We start from the raw sequence: 22,607 nt of genomic DNA on the forward strand, positions 1-22,607 counted from the left end.
CCTCTGAAGCAAAAATGGCCTTTGGGCTGAAACCCACAGGCCCTGAACAACCTTCAAAGACTCCTCCATCGCTGCTGACCTAGGATGGACTGGCAGGGCAGCCTGGATGTTGTACAGCATCATATCAACTCTCTAAGCCAGCCAGTTCCTCAGCCCTTTGGATTTGTGCTGGGGCCTACCCAGCAACGGGACCCTCGTCAGCATCTCAGGCCAGCTACAGAGCTACTACTACTGAAGGAGAAATGGCCCCAAGGGGCTGGTATTGGACAGGCTTTCCCATCAAAGTGGGGTCACAGATCTCTCTCTCCTCCCCCTCCCACAGAGACTTCCTGTTTCCGTTTGCTGGGGTTAGCTCTCAGTGCTTGGGAATGCCTGAGTTATTAAACAATGGTTGATGCCACTTAGTGAGAGAGATTCTCCTAGCCAGGATACCTGTGGAGATGGCTTCAGTCTGGACATGGGGGAGAGATCAGGAAGGTGGGGGGATGCGAGGGGAGGGTGAACGGTATGTCGGAAGCGTGACCCGTGGGAGTGTGCTACAGTTTGTCACTAAAGAGGGCAGTGGTGAAATTCGTCGATCCCATGGCCAGGAGGGACCATGGTGATCATGCAGTCTGACCTCCTGCACAGCACAGGTCAGAGACCCGCCCCATCGTAATTCCTAGAGCAGGTCTTCCAGAAACAGCCAGTCTTGATTTTAAAGATTGCCACTGATGGCGAATCCACCTCGACCCTTGCTAAATTGTTTCAGTGGCTAATTACTGTCTGGGTAAACATGTTACACCTTAGTTCCCTTCCTTTGGGTCCGTATCGAGGAATCCAAAGTTGTGATCTCTTCCTGAGCCGTGCTAGGAAAGCCAGGAGATATTTGAGACCATGTTGCATTCTTTGCTTGTTGGGGGTGAGCTTTGGACAGCATGCATCCAAACTAGCATAATCCGAGAAGGTTCCTAAATGAAGGAGAAGGGTGCAGCTTTATGATCCAAAGCACGGAGCCTTGGTCCTCGATCTGCTCCTTTCCCCCAGGAAGGAATGGACTGTGGCTATGAGAAAGGTAGGGAAATGTCACTGGCGTCTCCCAAGCACCTGAGTTCTGTAGTTATGGAAGGGCTCTTGGGATGTGGGGTAGAGGATCCCGGGAAGTGTGTTTGAGGAATTAAGGGATCTCGTGTGTGAGGTGCACTGGGAGGAGGTCTGACACCCCACCAGCCCTGGCTAGGGCCTTTGCTAACGCCTGAGCAGTATTGGCTGTCTGCTCGGAGCAGGCCGGTTACTGCATGCCAGGACCTGCTGTCTGGCAGCAGCAAGCCTGCAGCCCAGCTCCCATATGTAGGGTTGGGGTGCAGGTTGTCTAATCACGGTTCCCTCTGCTTCTTTCCAGGTTTCAAGTGCCCGATTTGCTCCAAATCTGTGGCTTCTGACGAGATGGAAATGCACTTTATCATGTGTCTGAGCAAGCCCCGCCTCTCCTACAACGGTAAGGGCTCCCTTTGCCTGCAGCAGCTGGCTCGCGAGCCTGAGGGAGGGCCAGTAAGCGCCAGAGGGTTCTCTAGGCAGCTCAGCCGAGGCCATGGAGAAAAGCCTCATTGTAGTGAGACGTGCTGCGTCTCTGCAGGAGAGCCCGCTGGCTCACCTCGCTGCTGTGGGGTGAGGGGGCTCAGCTGTTGGGCTTGGAGGGGTCAGCCTGAGTTGCCTTGCTCTGGGGGAGCATGCCCAGACGAATGCTTTCCTGGGCTCTGAGTTAGCCCCACCCCTGGCTTACCCAGGGCTCTTGCTTCTTTCCACCCTCTGGATACAGGAGCTGCCCCTGTCTTGGTTGTGCCCTTGGCCCCATGGGCCTGACTTCCCCCTGCTTTGCTTCCAGCTCAGGGACTTCCTGCCGCACTTGAGTTCTTCAGCTGGGGGTGACGAACCGGCTGTCAGTCCTGTGTGCCCAGGCCTTTCTCCACCCCCTTGGGGGTTGTAACACCCTTCCCCACACAGCCCCCCTCCAGCCCCACTTGGCTCTTCCCAAAGCTGCCCCAGTGGGGTGCGGGGGAGGGAGGGGCAGCCAGCTGGGTCTCACGTGTGGGCTTTGGGGCTGAGGACCAACCCTGTTGGCTTGCACTGTGCAGAGCTTTGCCTTGCCAGGTGGGAGTGGGATGGAGGAGTGTCGGGGAAGAAGACGGGGCAGCTCTAGATGTAGGCTATGCTGGGAGCAGAACCCTGACGTGTAGCGTCTGGGGAGGGCAGGCCATGTGCTTTTCTCCCAAAGCATTTGTGGGGTGTGGGTGCCCACAGGGCACTCTGGGGTCTCTTTGTTTCTCCCAGTGACTTGGTCTCAATGAGGAATTGAACACTGGGGATTGGAACTGGCTGGGTAATCAAGTTAGGCCAATCAAGATGCTGTGTGGTCCAGGTGACCCACTTCCCACCTGTAGGAGGGCATGGTGCCATGCCATGTGGGTGGCATGTGGGTTTGGTCTGTGCAGTGCCCATGAGGGCAGTCTGGGCCTGGCCTGCTCCCAGGCTGTGAGCGCTAAGCACTTGCCCCAAGCCCCTGATTCTGTCCCACGGGCCAGAGGAATTCCTGCATGTCTGGTATTGGGAAGGGCCCATCCCCATAATCCCCGAGTGGGCGGCTGTGCCACAGGAAGTGCTCATGCAGCCTAGCCTGCCCCCTGGATGGGAGCTCCCCCATCTCGTTCCATGGTCCTGTAGGTTGTACTCAAAGGACTTGTTCTCCAACCCCAACCCCGCTTCACCAGGTGCCTCGTTCACATGCCCTTGGCCAGGCAGCTCTGAGAACCTCTGCGTGGGGACCCCTTCTCCTTTGTGCTGCTGGTCCTTCGGTCCACATGGAGCCCCTATCTCCCTGTGTGTCATCCCAGCCATAGAGAGCGCACCGGCTGTGTCTGGGGGGGGTTAGTCATGTGCTCCTGGCATCTGTGTGAATGGCAGGCACAAGAAGACTAGTGGGTGTGGGACCAAAGGACAGTGGATCGGGGTGGGCAGAGTGCAGTGAACGCAGATTGTCTGGTCCCACCCATCCCAATGTGCAGGGGGGTTAGCAGCAGAGAGCTGCCTGCACAGATTCTCCAGTGCAGCAGGTGAACAGGGGCAGTGAGCAGCTGTGGCAGGTGGAGCTAGGTCTGGAGCGTGGAGGGGCTGGGCACGGGTGACAGAGGGGAGAGTCCTGCAGACGGACACAGCACAGCATTTGTGCTGCAGCCTCTGGTGCGATCGGCCTCCCAGCCACCTCTCTGCAGAGACTGGGCAGGGGGGTGATGTTAATACGTGTTCAAGGTGATCTGAGAAGCTGATGCTTTTTCAGTGCAGAAAACTGTTTCAGCTCCCAGCTGAGTCACACAGACTTCATAGCTTCAGACTGTTACCCTGCAGCCCCCGATCCTCCTCTGCTTCCCGGCCAAGGCCACGTTCATGGGGGGTGTTTGCCCTGTGATTTCGGAGTCATGCTCCCCACGCTGGGCTAGGTGTCTGCGTTGTCAGCTAGCCAGGGAGCCGCAGCATGCTGAGCTTGAGGCTCAGCAGGTGGGTCGAGGGACCAGTGGAAATGTGTTTAACGTTCATGTCCCCCTGATAGTCCAATGTGCCACTTCCTGCAGCCCACCTGTAAATCACTGCAGGCCTACAGTAAATCACTATACCAATGAGGAGCTGGGAGCAGCTCTGTCAGTGCTCCGCCGCCTCCTGCTGTCAGGTTCCTTTCCAGCTGCACCTTTGGCCTCTCACCCAGACAGGGGCGGCTCCAGGCCCCAGCACGCCAAGCGTGTGCTTGGGGCAGCAAGCCGCTGGGGGTGCTCTGCCGGTTGCCACGAGGGCGGGAGGCAGGCAGCCTTCGGCAGCTTGCTTGTGGAGGGTCCACTGGTCCCGCAGCTTCGGCGGACCTCCCGCAGGCAAGCCGCCGAAGGCAGCCTGCTTGCCGTGCTTCGGGCGGCAAAATGCCTAGAGCCACCCCTGCACCTGGGGCAGGGGTGCTGGGTGCGGCGCTGAGTATTAGGAGCTAGCGTCAGTCTATGGGTGGGGACGGGGCGAGGCTGTGATCTGGTGGTGTTCCCCTGAGGTTGGCTGGTGCCCTGGCTGCTGTGCTGCCCTTTGCTACTCCCACTTCTGGATCCTGCACAGCTCCTGAATTCCACGTGGCTCCCGACCTGAGACAGGCGCGCTGGTTTCAGCATGTCCCTGCCCTCCTTGTCCTTCACTCTGCTCTCAGTCTACTTAGGGTGCTGGGGTTTTGACACCGCCAGAGCAGCTGTCTGGCTCTGGCTGGGTGTCCTCTCCCTCATGCTGACCTCGGTCACTTCCTTTCTTTATCTCAACTGCTGGCATCCTGGGCTCTGCCTGTGTGCTGCCTCCATTCATGCCCAGCCCTTGCAGGTCTGCCTTCCACTCAGGTCCTGGAGCATCCCCCTTCTTCACAGCACGTTCTGTCCAACCGAGCAATAGGCTCTCCGGCGTGTGCCCCTTTGCAGGAAGTGAGGATACACACTCTGCTGCTTGGCTCGTGCTGCTCCCCCACGGCCCAGCGAGCTGAGAGTCAGACCTGGTTCTGTTCCGATGTCTGCGTACCACCGTGGGTACGTCCGTTCCTGCCCTGCTCTGCATGCCCATGCAGTGGGCACTCTGCCTCACTGTGCAGTGGCGATAGTGGGACTCCTGTCCCTTGGCAAAGCTGTGCTGCTGGTCAGGGTGTCAGGAAGGGGCTCCTGTCCAGGGACAGCCTCCCCCATGGCTGGCACTCAGTAGGGCCTTGAGTCTGGTGTGGGGGGTGGACTTTGCAGACAAGCAGGGCCCTGGCAGGTGTGCACAGAGACAGGTGACCCAGCAGTGCAGCCTGCACACTTCCGGAGACTGGTGTTAGAGCACCCTCACCTGCCAGTGTGGCATGTATCCATGTGAGATCAGGGCCTGCTGCAGAGGCAAGGAGTCTGTTAACAGCAGCTCCCGCTCAGCACTGTCTCTCACCGGCGTGGCGGGCTCCCCAGTCTGGGTCCTCATGGCAGCAGCAGGTAGGGATTCCAGTCCCGCCATGTCCTGTGATGAGCTGGGCTGACCCATGGCAGCAGGTTTTCTGAGGGAGGCTGCTTCCTGTGTGCCAGCTGGCTCAGGTGGAGTGGGCATGGTTATAAGCTGGAGCATTGGCACCGAGAGGGGAGCCAGTGATGAGGCCCTGGAGCAGAGCTCCCACATGGAGAGCTTGGGTACGAGCAAGGGGCTGGGCACTTTATCCCTGCCTGGAGCAGCTCTCCACACACCGCAGCAGTGATTATGTAAACTTCTAGCCACCACCTGGAGCTGTCTGCACTGGCCCCTCCCACTGCTGCCAGCCCGGGGGGATAAAAATCCCATTGTTTTATCAAAATCAAACTTTTAAAATTTGAAATTGACAACCTACATCAAGGCCTACATCTATTATCATTTAAATTTAATATTAAGCGGTACGTGGTTGCTGCCAAGTTTTAAAGCAAGTCAATCCCCTGACCTGCTGGAAATCATCAGCGAAGGACCTGGAACCAGCATTTGCTGAAGTGCTAAACCAGCTTTTGCCAGCAATAGCCTCTTCTGCAAGTGCGGCAGGAATATGTTCCTCATTTCACTTTATTCGACCTGGTCAGTTCAATGGCGAGTTCATTCAAAATGGAAAAAACCAATTGGCAGTTGAAAAAGCAGGAAGGTTTGTTTTCCTCTTCCAATCCACGAATAAAACCTAAGTATGAAAGGATGAGTTCTGCTAGTTCTAAAATCTTGAAGGACCTGGTGACCAGAAACAATCAGTACAATTCCTTAACTACAGATTATCCTGCCTTTGTTTGTAGATCAGTCAGTTTTAAATGCAAGACATATTTTGATAAACTTTCCAAAAAATCTTTCTTATGTAGCCAGCATTTTTAAGGTGGCCGTAGTTGTTTGTTAATAAAACACCACCAGAACCTTAAAACGCTGGTTTTGTGCATTTTTAACTTTGAATTTCTATCCCGATCGCAAATTAAAAAATTAATCTAGTGAATAGGAAACGCATCATTCAACATTTTCTAACACCCTAAATGTAAAAATTAAGAAATGGAATAAATAAATTTTAGGATAAGTTATGTAAGTTGCTTAAATAAATGTAATTATTCCTGGGGGAATTCTGTGCACAGTATTTTAAATTTCTGCAAAACTCTGCATATTATGTCAAAATAGCACAATATAATCACACCACTTTCAATTATTTATTTCAAAGTACCTGTCAGCAAGTATGTCTATAACAATACAGACAAAAAATACATTTGGGAAATGTTTTTTTGACAAGTAGATTCTGTACTAGGCATAATAATACAGAACTCTGATTAATAAGTAATTCACACTACACTACCACACCGTATTTCCTGCACCTCTCAGCCGCAGTGCAAAGGCTTGGGGTGTCGGGTAATGGAGGAGCTGAGGGAGAGGGAAGTAATTGCTGGGAGCGAACCTGGTTGTGAACTTGGAGGAATGTTGTGTATGGGTGGGAAAAGTCTGGAACAGGTGTTTTGAGGGGGGACAGGAAGCGATTGTTAGGGAGCTTCCCTCGTGTAGACCTGGCTGACCCCTAGCCTCACCCTTTCAGGTACATCTGCCCTTGTCCTCATGTGTCCCTCCACCCCCATTCAGACACCGCCTCCCCCTGTCCCTATGTGGCTCTGTACCCTTTCCGCTGTCCCCATATGTCTCTGTGCCCCCACTCAGCCACTCCCCTTTCCCTATGTGGCTCTGCACCCCTCCCCATCACCATATGGCCCTGCACCTCCCTCCCTCTTGTGGCCCTGTGCCTCCACTCCCATTCAGCCCCTGCCCAAGTCCCTCCTCGCCCACTAGCCCTGATGATCCCCCAGCAGCCCCACACTGTCTCCCCATAGCCCATGTCTCCTGACCTGGTGTGACAGGCTGTGTGAAGAAGGCAGGCTCTTTCTCTTCACCAGCTGGCTGGGAGCTGCTGCTTGGTCTGTTGCCACAGCGCCATCTGGTGGGCAAGAGGCAGACCTGCAGCAACATTTTGACAAGCTTTTTTTCCTGCACAAAAAAATAAAAATATTTAAGGCTCATAAATTATGCATGCATGCATGCATGCAATCACACAGAATTCCCCCACGAGTAATTAAATGTGTACAGAGCTAGTGCTACCCTCTGGGTTAGCAAAAAGGAACCTCAAAAGCAGTGTAAAGCATATATCTGGCTGCAGATCCATGTTTCAGCGGTCACCAGTGAATGAGACTCAACCTTTCCTTAGAAAAATAATTTAAAAGTAAAAATCTAAAACAATTAAAATTAATGATTTAAGCCCAGGTTTCCTGCTTGCTGCTTTAAATCATGATTAAAATTGGTGATTTAAATGGCTTTGATTTAAATCTCTCCACCCTGCTGCCAGCCATGGTGGAGAACTCGAGGCAAAATAACGTAGTGCAGAGATTGCTGAAGTGCACAGAATGGTGTGGAATGAGCTGCCTGGAAACCAAGGTGGTAAGGGGCCTGGGGGAATGGATCTGGCCATATTTGTGTCTGAGTAATTAGCCTGCTTCTCAGCTATGATCTTTCTGCTCCTGTAGCTTGTTGGCATAGTGTTGTCCACACACAGTTAATGTGTGTTTGACTCCTCTCCTTGGGGGGGTTTCTCACTGCAGTGCCGTTGGGTTTGTTCAGCTGCCACCGTAAGGATGTTGGAGCAGTTTAGAGTGTGGTGGGTGCTGGAGGAATGGCTGCAGCCCTGGGCTGGGATTTTGGGTGCTCTCACAAGTGTCAGTCCTGTTCTGTACTCACAAGGAGACCTCCGGTGAAGTGGGGCTGGTGAACAAGCAGGGAGCGGGAGCTGAGTGACCCAGCGCCAGAGCATGTTTTTAGGGGCTCGGTACTGCAGGAGGTACCACCTTTCCAATCAACATTGCCCAGTTACCCTGGCCACAGTCCAGCTGGAAACCCCCTGCAGTTTCAGTTACATTTGGTAGTCCTCACTTTCTGTCCAGGAATCAACTGATATGGCTGTGCTCCACCCCAGAGGCGGCTGCAGTGCCATGCTGGGTGAGGTTGTGTGGCACGCTAGGAGTTGGAGGGCATTCTGTGGGCACTGTTTCCCAGAGGAGCCATTGCAATCAACTTGCCTATTTACCTGGGCATCAATATTTTAACTCTTCAGCCAGGTCCTCTTCCACTTGAATGTGCCTGTGTATCCCCGCCCCTACAGGGCACAGTGGCCACCAGACAACCTGCTTGGGTATGGGAAACCTTCCTCTGGGCACACCGCACAGCTGTGAAATCCTAACAGAAACTGGCCCCAGCTGCAACCAGACCTGGAGCGAGCAGCCCCTTGTGTAAAGCTCACAGGGCAGCCAGCGTGCAGAGGGGCCCAGCTGCACTCCACGCTTCCCAAGGCTCATTCAGGAATTTCACAGAAGCCTGCAGTGCCTGGCAGGATGCGCCCAGGTCTCGGGCTGGGCGGAGCCTTGTCCAGCCTGGACTGGCTGTGAGTGCACTCGGCTGGCTGAGCAGGAGGAGGGCGACTGGCAGCAGAGCATCTGCGCCAGAACACACCCATTTCTAGCCAGCCCTCGCTCTGCCATGCAAGCAAACTAGCTGGGCTGTCTCCCTGCTGCCCAGAGACCCAAAACGTGCTGCTATGGGTCCTAGCAGAGGGTGGGTAGGGACCCTCCAGACTGGACTGAGCATGGCTCCTGAAGTCCTAGAGGCCATGTGTGGTTGTTGGCTTGCACCCGTGCTGCAGCACAGGTGGGCCTAGTGCTTTTCCAGGCCCTGTCCCCAGGACCCACACCTGCTCGACATGGCCGGGAGAGCAGGGCCTGCCTTTAATGACCCTTGGCCAACCCTCCCTCTCTGTGGCACTTACATAAAGACACCCACCGAGCTGTCTCCCTGTCATTTGGTCTCGCACAGCCCCCTTCCCCACCGTTCAGAGCCTGACTGGGACCTGGCTCTGCAGCCGGGCAGGGAAATGGGATTTGTAACTATTCCCTTTTAAATCAGAGGTCCCCAGAGCCCAGTGCAGGAACCCCACTGGGGACTTGCCAGCATCCCAAGTCTCTTGCGTAAAGTGCTTAGAGTGCAGCCCTGCCGCTGTGCGAACGAAGAGGTAAACCCCCGGAGCCAGTCCCCCGCACAGCCTCATCCCAGGAACGCCAGGGATTTGCCAACTGGCAGTAGCCCAACTGGTAAGGGCAGGAGGTGATGCAAAGTGTGGTTGCACTGGTACTTGGTTCACACAAGCTGAGTTAAACGCTGGTGTTTTTGCTTCGCTCACCCCTGCTAAGCTGGCATTGCCAAGGTGGGCAGCCTGGAGCCCCGGCTCTGGGCATTGGGCCTGTGCATCTGTTTCATTTTCAGGGCAGTGAACCCTGCTAGTTCAACCGCCCTTCGGCTGTAGTCCTCAGCACAGAGGCCAGGTGGAGCCTGGGGCAGTGGTGCCAGCCCACGCTGCCCTCCCTGGCAGCAGTCGCCTATGCTCTGGTACAGCAGGAGCAGGGCCCCCTTGCCCTGGACTCTGTCCAGCCTATCCCTGAGCTGCCCAGGGAAATGGGGGGTTGGCACAGCTGGGTGAGCTACGGAGGCCTGCTTGCCTGTGGTCTGTACTTGGGGTACGGCCAGGAGGCAGCCGCAGCTCCGCACCTGTCCAGCTGTAGCCAGCACCTGGGAGGGTTGCTTGGAGGAGAAGAGAGTGGCTGTGCTGGTTAGATCGCGGTGAAAGTGAGAAGGGGTGAATGCAGGTTCTGGCATGGCTGTCCAGGCTGGACATGCTGGCAGAGCCGTGGAAGGCGATAGCAAGTTACTAGGCCGGCTAGCTGTGGCGGGCTGGCCTGGGAGCTGTGGGAGGTTCGGGGGTGAGCCGTCACTGGGGCTGAGCAGTGTGTGGCGTGGGGAACCAGCCAGCCATCAGTCACTGAACAAACAGTGCTGTGTCCCGCAGAGGCCAGGGTGATCTCCTCTGGAGTCACTCCCATGGTAGCAGTGGCTGTGGACTGATGCTGGCAGGCTGGTGGGGGATTCATGGGCAGGGCCCAGGCCAGGGGCTGCCCTGCTGTCGTGGTGACCCCCATGGATAGAGATGGGCTCCTGGCACCTAGAGTGTGAGGAGAGGAGCTGGGCAGTGGGTGCCAGGGCGAGGGTGCGCTTGAGAGGAGCGAGATGGCGGGTTAGAAAAGAGGGCCAGAGGTGACAGGAGGCTTGTGCCTGGGGCTGAGAACCAGGGAGTCCTGAGTTCTAATCCTGGCTCGGGCATTTGTATGGCTTTGGGCACCTCACCCAGGGCTCATGGGCACTGCAGCAGGAGCCACGCTGGCAAGGGCGTCTCAGCTCTGTGGTGGCTCAGCTCCCTCAGGCAGGGCCCACCTGATAGCCCAGGTCAGAGCCCTGCAAGGCTTAATGGCATGGAGCTGGCAGTCTCTCTGCTGGGGGGTGGCACTTGCCCATCAGCCAGGATTGGGAAGCTTGGCCCAGTGCTCTGAGTAGAGCAGTCGCTGTGCAGGCACTGGGAGTGTTCCTGATCTTAGCGGGGTAGCAGTGCCAGGCATCTCCGGGGCAGCGGGCAGGCGTATCTCGGGGCAGCTGGCAAGTATGAGCATGGGGCTGGCTGCAGGGAGACTGCTTTGGTGCCAGCCCTGCGCGTTCCTTGCTGGTGCTGCCTCCCAGCTCTGGGGGAGGGAACCTGCCATGGGAAATAGGGGCAGCCTTGCCCCTTCTCAGTGATGGAGTGGGCCACAGCTAGGCAGGCTGTGCTCTGGTTAGCCCCCTGCTAGGACTGGGGTGAAATACCAGGGGAGCACGAGGCTGCTGTCAGGTGCCACTTCCTCCTCCGCACCCTCCCGCCGGTGCCGTGCAATCTGGTCTAGCTGTCTGTGCCAGGACTGTACTGGCACCACACCTTCCCCATCACATGGGAGTCTCTGGCACGCTGTGAGCTGGGGCTGGGTCCCTGGGAGCTGGAAATCAGGTCAGGGGGAGGAGACTGTTTCTGCATCACAAGCTGGGTCCCCTCCTCCCAGGGTGATGGATTAGAGAGCGCTTTCATTGTTGCTGGGCAGCTCCCCGCTCTGGCACATCACCCTGCCTCCCCCCCGGAGCAGCCCCCGCCCCTTGTGGGGCTCTGGGAATCAGCCAAGCAAGCCTGTCCCCTGCTCCTGTTTGCCAGACCTGTTCTAGCAGCCCATGCTTCTGCCTCTTTTCCCTGCAGTGTTCCTGCTCCGAGAGCCGGGGCTGGGACAGCGGGGTTCGTCTGCCCTGCTCTCTGCAGCACCTCCTGCTGAGGTGACACAGCTCTGAGCTCCCTCCCCAGCCCAGCCAGCGTCACTCCCCTGTGCCCGAGTGGGGGTAGCGTTTTCGGATGCTTCCTGCTGGGGTGGCTGGGAAGGGAGGCATTGGGAGCCCCTGCAGCCCTTGTTCTGGCAGCAGTCCCTGCAGTGGCTGGGAGCTGACGGCCAGACACCCTGAACGCTCTGGCAGATAGATGCTTAAATTAAATCCTTCCCTGCGGTGCCTTCTTGGCAGGTGTGGCCTGGAATCCCTCCTGCTAGGGCTAATGCCGGCACGGTGCTGGCGAGGGCCCCCTCTGCAGCGTTGGGCGTGACAGGATTTGCTCTGCCCATGGTGAGCGGAATGGGGACAGAGCCGACACAGCTCTTTGGGTGAGGGTGAGAGATATCGGTGCTGAAATGCAGGGCTGTGCATGGCTCCCGAAGGCAGCAGCAGGCAGGCAGAGCTCTCAGGGCTGGTGTGCAGCCCAGACCCTGGCAAAATGTTTATACCTGCACCCAAAGCCCTCCTCAGGCGCTGCACAGAGCTACTGGCCCCCACCACGATCCGAGAGGGGCTATTCACCCTGGCACTGAGACCACAGAGGCCCTAGCCTGATCGTCTCCTGTGCATCCCCTCTACCCCCCACTGTGTCTCCAGAAACTCCTGTGCAGGGGCGTGGTATGCTCTGGGGTAGGACTGGCTCTGGCTTCCTGAAGCCGGGGCTGGGTTGTCTCTGCAAAGCCCCAGCCCAGGCCGGCAGGTCTGTGCCCTGCACTCAGAGCTGCTGCCCTCAGTCCATGCCCGGGAGCTCCTTGTGTCAGGTCTCGGCAGGCTGCCTGTCCACACTCTGGGAGGCAGGACGGGGACGGGGACAGCAAGGAGACTGCAGTCCCAGGAGAGGGGGCGGCCGGCTTGCTGCCAGCATGCTAACAACGTCATCTGCATGGTCTCCGCCACCCCCGACCACTCCCCACAAGGACATGGAGCTGCCTGCGCTGGCTCATGGGAGCGCGTGAATTCAAGGCTGGTTTTGGCCCTTGTGAGCATGTGGAGCTGATAGCACTGCTTGAGCAGCCTTTGCCATGCTGAGGCTCCCCGCACAGCTGCGCCAGCCTCCTGCCATTCCAGTCCAGCCCATGCTTCCCCCAAGGGAAAAACTGGCCCTTGGCATGGGACTGAGCCACGGTCGCAGAAGCCAACTAGTCTGTGATTCCCACGCTCATCTCCTGAATGACTCGGAGACCCAGTTCTAATGGGCAGAGCCCGCATGGGGGCCCAGCTGATGTGCTCTGGGCATGGAAAAAGCAGCACAAGTTTGGAAGCGGGCTGAAGCAGGCAGTGTCTGGGCTCTCTCTGGCGGTGGTTTTGCCTCATTCGCTGGCGTTTGCCCTGCTGTAGGGCAGGCGCTGTGCCTAGCTAGCAGTTGGATTCCTGCCTCCTGGCCAGATGGGCTGGGGAATTGAGCACAGAGCGGCTGGTGTGCCATCACTAGGCACCTTTGGTCTGTGCCGGGGGGCAGAGCGCAGAGATCCTGTGTTCTTCCTGCTAGGCCTTGGGTGCTGCCGGCACAGTCTCAGGGCCAACAGTTTTGCCCTCTTGTCCAAACACTGGGGGCCTCCTCACCCCCCAGCACACTGTTCTCAGAACCCGGTGCCCAGCCACTGGAGAAAGCAGCCCTTTGGGGGCAGGGGGTGCTCGTTTGTCCTTCACTGTTGTGTCTCAGAGCTAGCCAGGGCCCTGCGCTGGCAATAGACTCTCTTCCCTGCCTGGCGGGTGTCCAGGTGATGCAAGGCAAGGCTCCAAGCAGTACCCCTGCTTGCAGCCGGATTTGCTTCAGAGACCAGGTGTAGCCTTATTCCCCTGGATCAGCCACTGGCCTGCCAAACAGAAGGGCCCTTGGGCAGCAGGGCTGGCAGTTGGGGGTGAAGAAGTGGCTGGTGACCTCAATTTCCTGCTGGGCCCGGCTCTGGCATGACTGCTAAAGCTGGCTGAGGAGCCTTCATGTTGCGGGTGGCTGTGTCTAATGCTCTGTGCAGGTAGGAAGGATGAACTGGGAGCTGGGGAGTCTGTTTATCTACCTTTGTCCTGTGTGGCCTTGGCCAGGGCACTCTGTGCCTCACTTTGCCCTCTGGTGACCCAGGAACAATGATTCATTAGCTTGCAAGGGTGCTTTGAGGTTTTCTTTGTGTCTGCACAGGGCAGTAAAAAGACAGTTACTCAGTAAGCACCCCCAGGGGTGCAGGACTCCCCTGGTGCCCCCAATGATCAGGGCCATGTAGCATTCTGTGGGGATGTGGATCGCCACCTGTTCTGTGCAAGGGGCCCAGGAGCTGCGTGGCCAGTCCAGAGGGGAATAGGATGGGCTGTGGGGAAAGGGAGAGGCTCCTGGCCCTGCAGCCAGCCTGGCTATCGGGCCAGATCCAGTTTGGGGGGCCCTGTCAATTTACTGGGGGGCAGGAGGGCTGTTCACATCCATCCTGGGGTCAGAGCTGCATGGAGATGTGACCGATGCGAACTGTGCATCCAGCATCTGGTTCCCCACCCACTCCATACAGAAGCCTTTGCAGGGCCCTAGCGCCCAGAGTCCCCCGTGCCTGTAGTGATCAGCATGAGGGGTGAGCAGGCAGAGTTGCAGGGTGGCGCGGGGGGCTGGTGCACAGCCTGCAGGAGCTGCTCGCTGGGGATGGCAGTTGCCTGGCGCGCTGTCTGCCTCCTCATTTCTCCTCTTTTGGCCCCTTTTAGATGATGTGCTGACTAAAGACGCGGGCGAGTGCGTGATCTGCCTGGAGGAACTTCTGCAGGGGGACACGATAGCCAGGCTGCCCTGCCTGTGCATTTATCACAAAAGGTACCTGGCCGGGCACGTGTCGCTTCCTGGGGAGCTGAAGGAAGGGGTAGGGCTGGCTCAGTGCTTCCTCTGCAGAACGGCTGCTATTGGGCAAGCCCTCCCACATCCCACTTGCCCAGGGCTTGTGTTTGCAGCCCCGTTTTCCCCTCCACCTCATCTCAGACAGAGCTCTGTTCCCAGCACTGCCACTGACTAACTGGGTGGCCTCAGGTCCTTCCCTTCCCCATGCTATGTGGCCCTTGCTGCCAGTGGTGATGATCCCTGTGCCATGTGTTCATTGCCAGGCTTCGATGGCTGCGAAGTGCTGGGGAGCCCTGGCTGCCCCCCCTGGGAGCTGGGCAGAGTCCCACACTGGCTGCGGGGGGCGGCTGCTGACCCGCACTGTTGGGGAAGGGACCTGGGGGAAATGGATAGGACAGGCGAGTGGGGTCCATTGCATTCCCAGCGGGAATCGATTTCCCTTCCCATACCCCATTGCTCAATGCTGAGCTCCTGGCTACGAAGCAAATGTTCCCACACACATCTGCATAGTGCCCAGCGGTTCCCTGTTTGCTCCTGGCTGCAGCAGTACAGTCAAAGCCTCTCAGAGGACTTCCTGGTTCGCCAGCTAACGCTAGAGGTATCCCCAGGGGATGAGACCACATGAACTCAGCCCCGCAGCCGGACATCCTTCCAGTGGCACGGCGCCCCCTAGCACCATGCTGGACTGTTGGCCGAGCCCTGGGCCCCCTCAGGGAATAGCACCCTTAGTTCTCCCATGAAGCCTCCAGTCTAGGCAGGCCCTGACCGTGCTCAGCTTGTGAGCTCTGCTGGCATTGCGGCACCAGGCAGTGTGTCTGGAAGAGCCCATCAGTGTCTGGCATTTCCCCAGAGTAGAAGAGGACAGGCCAGTAATGCACGGGAGGCTGTGAGCCAGGCCCGGGGGCACCTGTCCTGAGCCTGCTCCAAGGACCCGCCTTCTTGGCGATGGCCAAGCCGCGTGTGTGGTGTACGCATAGCTCACCGTCTGTGCCCACAACGCTGAGACAAAGCAGCAGCGCAAACGAACCCGCCAGCAGTGAGCGAAAGGCTCTGGAACGTGGCCTTTTCGGCAGCCTTCTGTCTATCTGAGCCCCATCACTGGGTTATCTGAGCAATTCCCAGTCTTCAGTGGATCTATCCTCCTGGGGGGCAGGGCAGGCCCCCATTGGGCAGAAAGGGAAACTGAGATGCAGGGTGACTGGGGGACTTTTCCAGACACGTAGGGAGTCTGTGGAGGAGCAGGGAATTGAACCTGCTCTACCGAGTGCCTGGCTAGTGCCCTGACCACAGCCCCGCTCTTCCTCTCCTAACACTGGCCACACTGGGTGCTGAACCAGGACTCCTGGTATGGCCAGAGCAAGCCATACCCCTGGGCCACCTCACAAACCTATAGCAGAGTTTCCTCTACCCCCGTTTTCTACCTCGGGCGCAATGATGCAGGGTGTCCCTCCCACCTGCTCAGCAAGTCTTTCCCTCCTGGCACTCAGCTGGCAGAGCTGGGCTGAGAATTCTGGGCATCTCCTCTAGAGAAGCTGCCGTATGAAGCAGTTTTTGCTGAAGGAGGCACCTAGCAGAGCGAGCTCACTACCTGCTCCGTGGGTACAAAATGACGGTAGTCTCTCTCTCCCCAGCTGTATAGATTCGTGGTTTGAAGTGAACAGATCTTGCCCAGAGCATCCTTCTGATTGACCTGCTGGGCATGCCTGCTGACTTCTCTCTAAGGTGAGGCTCTTTCTAACGTAGGATACCCCACCCTGCCTCTGGGTGTGGAGCCAAAGGTATTCGTAGCCTCTGGATTTCTGCTCTGTTGTGCAGCTTTGTGATGGATAAAGGCAGCTTTGGAGTGATGTATGTCCTATAGGTTTCTTTTACCCTAGTGGTGCCAAGTCTGGATGTTGGAGGATCTCTAGGAGGTCTTGGAGATGGTTAGTAGAAGCTCAGACACCTTCACTGAAGAGGCAGGAGTGGAGGATTTTTTTTAAATTACCTTTCTTCCAAGTGTGTGTGTGTCATTGGAATTGAATAGTAAACCAAGCCCAAAGCAAGTATTCACCTGTCTGAGGATCTCCCCTCCCTGGGGCCAGATGAAAGCAGCGTTAAATCTCTCCCCCAGGGTGGAAGGCTGATCTCTGGTGGAGCTGTAAAGAAAATGCTTTGTTTCGTAGCGACATTGGCAGAGCGCTGAGCCGGTGTGATTTGAAATAACCCGGACATAGTATGAAAAGCAAATTGGGGTCATTTGTTTTTATCAACATTCAAAAGCAAAGTGTTGTCGTTTTAAGTGCAGTTCTGCTGCTCAAAATGACACTAAAAATCGCTGCCTCTTCTTTGTCTCCCTGGGGGCATCTGTCAGAGCTGCTGACTCCTGTGGCTAAGAGACACAGTCTGCTGGCTCTGTGGGGCCAGCTCTGCCCTGGGGGAGGGAATGGGGGCTGTTCCTTTCTGTGCATCAGCACCAGCATTGAGCCCTAGGTTTTAATCAGCTGCACCTGTGCAGAGCCCACTCCTGGTGCATGCGCTGGGGTCCCAGGGCGCAGCATGTGGCCTGCGGAGCCTGCCTTCCAAGAGGGAAAAGAGCTGGCAGGGAGGAAGTTGTTCCTTTGGCTTGTCCAGTGAGCCACTTTGCTAGGGAATGGTTGAGTGAGGACAGCTGGAGCTCTTGGCCCCTGTACCTGGGCTAGCACTTGAATCATCTCCTGTGTCACTTGGGATCCAAGCAGCGCTGCCAGCAGGCAGGGCAGGGTCCACCTAGCTTCACTCTAGCTGGACTGGGAGAAGGGCAAATGAGGCTGGACACGTACAGCGGGAGGTTCCAAAGCTCTGACTAATGCAAGTGAGAGAATGTTCCTCCTGGCTGAGGTGATCCAAGCCAGCTAAGAAATCGGGACTCAGTTTCCCTAGGCAGATTGGAGAATCCCACCTTGTGTTTCAGGGCTTGTCCACACAGCCCAGCAGCAGGGACTACGGGGCCAATTGCAGCACATGCTGAAGTGTTGCGCTGTAACCGCTCCGTGGTGACTCCACTAGGGTGAACTAAACGGCACCAAGATCACGTTCACTAGTCCTGTTTGAAACGGGGCTAGCTTAGCACCAGTTGGGTACCCTTTAGTTCACTTGAGCAGTGTCTACCCAGGGCAGTTACACTTCAGGGCACGCTGCCGCTGGCTGCTGCGATGCGCACTGCGGGGCCGTGTAGATGTAGCCTAAGTCCGACGTTGTCCCTTAATGTCTCCTTGTCCTCCAGGGATCAGAACGCTCAGCGAGTACGAGTTTAACCCTTTCCTGGTCACTGCACGGCTCCCTGCTTGTGGGAGCGTGTCCCTTCTGCAGCACGGGGCACTGGAAGCTAAACATGTGCACGCGCTGTGTGGATGTTGCAATGCACTGGGGGCGGCGGGTCTGTCTGAAGGCCCGTCTGCATGCACTGTGGGCAGGCAGCCATGGGATGCTGTCAGTGCATTCCCCCAGGGAACTGGCCTGGCCAGGTGAGACGGGTGTGGTGACATTGGGTTGTCTCTTTCTACAGGGCACCTTGCTGTACCTGCCATTCATCCTCTCCCCTTCCCACCTGCCCCAGCCAGAGTTTCAGGCTGACTCTTCAACTTCTCAAAAACCAGAAACTTGAATCCACTTGGATGCTGCCAATTTTTTTTTTAATTTAAAGGAAAAATCAATACAGGCGAGCTTGTCCCTGCAAGCAGAGCTGCCTTCTCTCCATACTTTCACCTCTGCCACCACTGACATGGGGGGAGAAGAACCTGCTAAGCAAGGGAGAGGAAGCGGGAGCAGTGAATTGTGACCCTGAAATGAAATTCCGTCATGCTGTTTGGCTTAAGGGCCTTTTCTTCCAGCCGTGAAAGGAAAGCTGACCCGGGACGGAGCTGTCATGGGCCGACTGGAGCCCGCGTTATTTATTCCTGTTGAAACCCAGGTGAATTCCTGTATCCCTAGCGAACGCCTTCGCGCTGGGCGGGGCCTGGCACCGCGAGCCCTGCTCACTTTTGCACTGACTACGGATTTTTTTTTCCCTTTGAGGACACCAAACTGTAATCAGCCGAACATGACAGGAGACGAACGGTCCCCAGCAACGGGGGCAGCTTCTGTTCACCTGCAGAAGGCGTTGTAGGTCTGTCTTTAAAGTGTTTACAAAAAAAACAAAACAATTCAGTGTCGACTGGTGTGTTTGCCTGGTGATGTTTACGGACTGACCGCTCTTGAACTGGGCTATTACCGCTCAGTGACTGAAATAGCCAGATGCCACCCAAAAAGCTTTCATCCTCTCACTGGCCTCCTCCCACTCAGCCTCATGATAGTGGCCAAAAAAGGATTCCTTATTTCTTTTGATGAGTCTCCACTGAACTTTCCCCTCCTTTTGTGTGTGTGTGTATAAAGGGGAGGGGGAAGGTTTCATTATAGTTAAAGGTTCTAAGTCATAAGCATCCTGCAGAGACGCCGGATCCTTTTTATTAGACCCACGTGGATTTTTTTTGTTCCAGACAGAAAAAAGAAAGAGGTCGGATTTTATTAAAGCAATCACACCCACACACCCACCACCACCTGCTGTTGAGGAGAGCAGCACATGGGAGGAGCATTTTAGCCATGGCAAAGTTCCCCAGCGGTGGGCTTGGGCCCTGCCGGAAAGGTTTCTGTATTTATATATTAAAAAAAAAAAAATTAAAATTAAAAAGAAATTGTTCAGAGCTTGGGGGGGAGGGGAGCTTTCTTCATTAGTCTAGGTGTTTTGATATGGTATTAAAATACTGTTCAATAACCTCCTCGCTGCTTTATTTCAGTGGTATTAGCGAAGCAGCCTGGCATGGGAACCGGATGCTGCGTGGGCCCCGGCACCAGGGCATCCTTGTTCAGGGCATTGGATTGGACAGTGCTGGTGAGGGGGTGGGGCTAAGGGCACTAGATCCGCTACTGCTCAGAGAGACACAGCCAAAGGCCAGAACATGCCATCGTGATCCTGTAGTCTGACCTGCAGGCCACAGAACCTCATGTCCTGTGATCGACCCCTAGCCTCTAGCTGAGTCCCTGGAGTCCTCACATGATGGATTAAAGAGGTCAAGTTACAGGGAATCCACCATTTACTCCAGTTCAAACCAGCAAGTGACCCGTGACCCATGGGTCTTGGCCAATCTGCCCCCGGGAAAATTCCTTCCCAGCCCCAACTACAGTAATCAGTTAGACCCTGAGTATGCGGGCAAGACCCACCAGCCAGACACCTAGAAAAGAATTCTCTGTAGTAAGTCAAAGCCTGCCCCATCTAGTGTCCTGTCTGCAGCCATGGAGGATATTCGCTGCTAGCAATCACAGATTGCCTACAATGGCATGAGTCCCATCTCATCACACCATCCCCTCCCTAAATTTATCAAGCTCAGTTGGGTTTTCTGCCCCCACTGCTCCCCTTGGGAGGCTGCTCCAGAACTTCACTCCTCTGATGGTTAGAAACCTTCGTCTAATTTCAAGCTTAAACTTGTTGATGGCCAGTTTCTTTCCATTTGTTCTTGTGCCAGTATTGGCGCTTAACTGAAATAACTCCCCTCCCTCCTTGGTATTTATCCCTGTGATGTATTTGTAGAGAGCCATCATAACGCCCCTCAGCCTTCATTTGGTTAGGCTAAACAAGCCAAGCTCTTTGGCTCTTCTCTCGCAAGGTAGGTTTCCATTTGACTGATCATCCTAGTAGCCCTTCTCTGCTCCTTTTCCAGTTTGAATTCATCTTTCTTAATTATGGGAGCCGAGAAACTGCACACAGTATTCCAGATGAGGTCTCACCATTGCCTGGTATAATATGGTAATACTTCCCTGTCTCTACTGGAAATACCTCATCTGATGCATCCTAGGCTTGACTTAGCCTTTTTCCAGCACATCACATTGATCACAGGATGACTGAGCCATCAACCCATACACCCAGGCCTTTCTCCTCTCACTTCCAACTGATATGTCCTCAGTTTCTTCTTGTTAGTCCCTAAGTGCATGACTTTGCACTATTAAATCTCATCCCATTTCTATTACTCCAGTTTTCAAGGTCCTCCAGTTTGTGTATTATATTCCAATCGTCCTCTGTATTGGCAATGCCTCCCAAATCTGAGTCATCTGCAAATTTTATTAGCACAGTCCCACTTTTTGTGCCAAGGTCACTAATGCAAATATTGACTAATACTGAGCCCAAGGCCAATCCCTGAGGAACTCCATTAGCCTTTCCCCTTTCAGCAGTCCCCCTTTAACCAGTTGTTTATCCAGTTTTTCCATTCTTGTGTTAATCCCTATTTTCTCCAATTTAACTAATTTCCCATGCAGACCTGCATGAAATGCCTTAAGGAAATCCAGGTAGATTTGATCTACTGCATTTCCTTTGTCTCTGAAAATCAGTTCTCTTCTCAGGTTGGTCTGGCACAATCTACCTTTTGTAAAACTATGTTGTATATTATCCTATTCCCGTTGACCTCTGTCCTTAATGGCTCTTTCAGAATGTGTTCTAAGACCTTGCATCCAACGGAGGTCAAACTAATGGACCTGTAGTTTCCCAGATCACTTTTTTTTCTCCTTAACTATGGGTATATTAGCAATCCTCATTCCCACGAGCCACCTGCCACTGCCCCCAAGTCCTCTTGACCCTGGGAAAAACTGAGGCCAAATTTGTGTAGGCATTGGGCCGTATCTAGATTATCTTTAATCTCCAGCCCCTCCTCACTGCTCAGCCCTCCTACTTCTTTTCTTGTTTTTTTTGTATTGATAGGGCTGTGGAACCTGTCACTGTTGGTTTTAATGCCCTTTGCACGGTCGGGCTCTGCTCGGCTTGTGGCAGCTCTCACTTTCCCCTGCACTTTCTGGTGCCCACGAGGCAGCTTTCCTTGCTGATCCCTCCCTCTCAGCCTCTTGGAAGCAACGTTTGCCTGGCTTAGAAGCTGCTGCCCAAGGGGTGCATGCTGCTGGGTGGCATGGTGGGCACCCTCCTGGTTTATGCCCCACTAACACAACAAGATGTTAACAGCTCCCTTGCCCCATGGCTGCTTCTGCCGTCAAGGTTGCATAGGCTCTTTCCCTGGCAGTACTGGTGCAGTGATATTGGTAGGGGGATTCCTGGCTTCTAGAGCAGATCAGAGGGGGGGTATGAAGATAACAGGCCCTTCCCTGCCCCCACTCTGCCTTAAACCAGCTTGCCCAGCAGTCTGTCTGTCCCCACAAGCAGCAGTGCAAAGGGGGGCTCGGTGTTTTGATGACAGTAGAACCTGGAAGTGGGGCACTGTGGTGCTGGGAGCTGCACACTGGATCAGAGCCAGACCTTGCCCCAGCTGTGGCCCCGCTCCTGTCGGTGGCCCTTCAGTGAGACCCATCACCCTCCTCCAGGGCTGGCGCGTGAGCAGAGCAAGGTCTGTCAGCGCTGCTACAGTTCTCCAGACAGTTTTCCCTGGGCCCACAGGGCTGGGCATAGCGCAGGTTGGGGCAGTGGTACCACTCTTGCGGGCAGGCAGGAGGGGAATCATGGGATGGGGGTGCCTCTTTGTAACTTACGTCTGTTAGTCTACAAGGTGCCACAGGACTCTTTGCTCCTCTTTGTAATGGCACCCCCCATCCCATGGCAGCAGCCAGGACTGCCAGGGAGATTGAAGCCCACTCCCTCCGTAGGAACCCTAGAGAACAGGCATGCTCTGAGCAGTGACTGCTAGAAGAGGCCCCTCTGTAATCGACCTGCTCCACCTGGAGTGGAGGCAGAGCTCCTTGAGGTGCTGGGAATGGGATTTACTGCTGTGGTGCTCTGAGCTTGGCCCGCCCATCTGTGGGGGAGGGAGCAGGGGCCTGTCCCCGTGGGGCCGGCCTGGCTGTGGGGGAGGGAGCAGGGGCCTGTCCCCGTGGGGCCGGCCTGGCCGTGGGGGAGGGAGCAGGGGCCTGGCTCCAGGACGAGAGCCACAGGCTGGTCTAACATGGTCACCAGAGTCTCAGGAATAGTTCAGTTGGTGGCTGTTTCTGTTGCTGGTACCTGAGGCAGCGCGAACACGGTGAGGTTCTCAGCTCTCTGGCTTGGCAGTCACAACCCTCTGGGATTGAAAGGCTGAGCCCGAGTGGGAGGGGTGGCCCCGGGGCCATTTGGTTCAGGAAGGCACCTTTCAGAATCAAAGGGCTCAGCCCAGACTGGCCTTGGCCCCACTGCCTGGGCTTCTGTGCAAGCTAAGAGGACGAGGGGTCCTTGCACTGCAGTGTTTGCACTCTAAGGGCCCAGGTCGCCTAGGGCCCCACTCCCCCAGGGGTGTGTATGTGCCAGCCCATAATAGTACTCAGCACGCCAAGGACCATCGGGCTGGGCTCGCCTACACCCCTAGCCAGGGGGCTGCAAGTGCAGCTGCTGGGGGTGCTAATTTAGGGCTGGAATGGGTGCTGGTCGCTGTGGTCACCCGGGGGGGAGCTGGATGCAATTAAAGGCCCTGTAGTCACCAACCAGCACCATGATGCAAGCGCCTACAGCCCCAGGGGGCAG

The 22,607-nt window shown here is 55.8% G+C and overlaps 1 protein-coding gene across 1 annotated transcript in view; it reads left to right on the top strand.

Moving 5' to 3' along the window:
• Window positions 1-19,859, top strand: part of ZNRF1 (zinc and ring finger 1) — a 105,774-nt gene extending 85,915 nt beyond the window's left edge. The window contains exons 2-5 of the mRNA XM_050922465.1: window positions 1,382-1,477; window positions 13,999-14,104; window positions 15,757-15,847; window positions 17,652-19,859. Of these exons, the coding sequence (XP_050778422.1) occupies window positions 1,382-1,477; window positions 13,999-14,104; window positions 15,757-15,814 (260 nt within the window). The 3' untranslated portion in view covers window positions 15,815-15,847; window positions 17,652-19,859. The remainder of the gene's footprint in view (window positions 1-1,381; window positions 1,478-13,998; window positions 14,105-15,756; window positions 15,848-17,651) is intronic.
• Window positions 19,860-22,607: the final 2,748 nt, after the last annotated feature.

This window comes from Gopherus flavomarginatus, chromosome 14 (genome assembly GCF_025201925.1).
Source record: "Gopherus flavomarginatus isolate rGopFla2 chromosome 14, rGopFla2.mat.asm, whole genome shotgun sequence".
NCBI classification, from domain to species: Eukaryota; Metazoa; Chordata; order Testudines; family Testudinidae; genus Gopherus; species Gopherus flavomarginatus.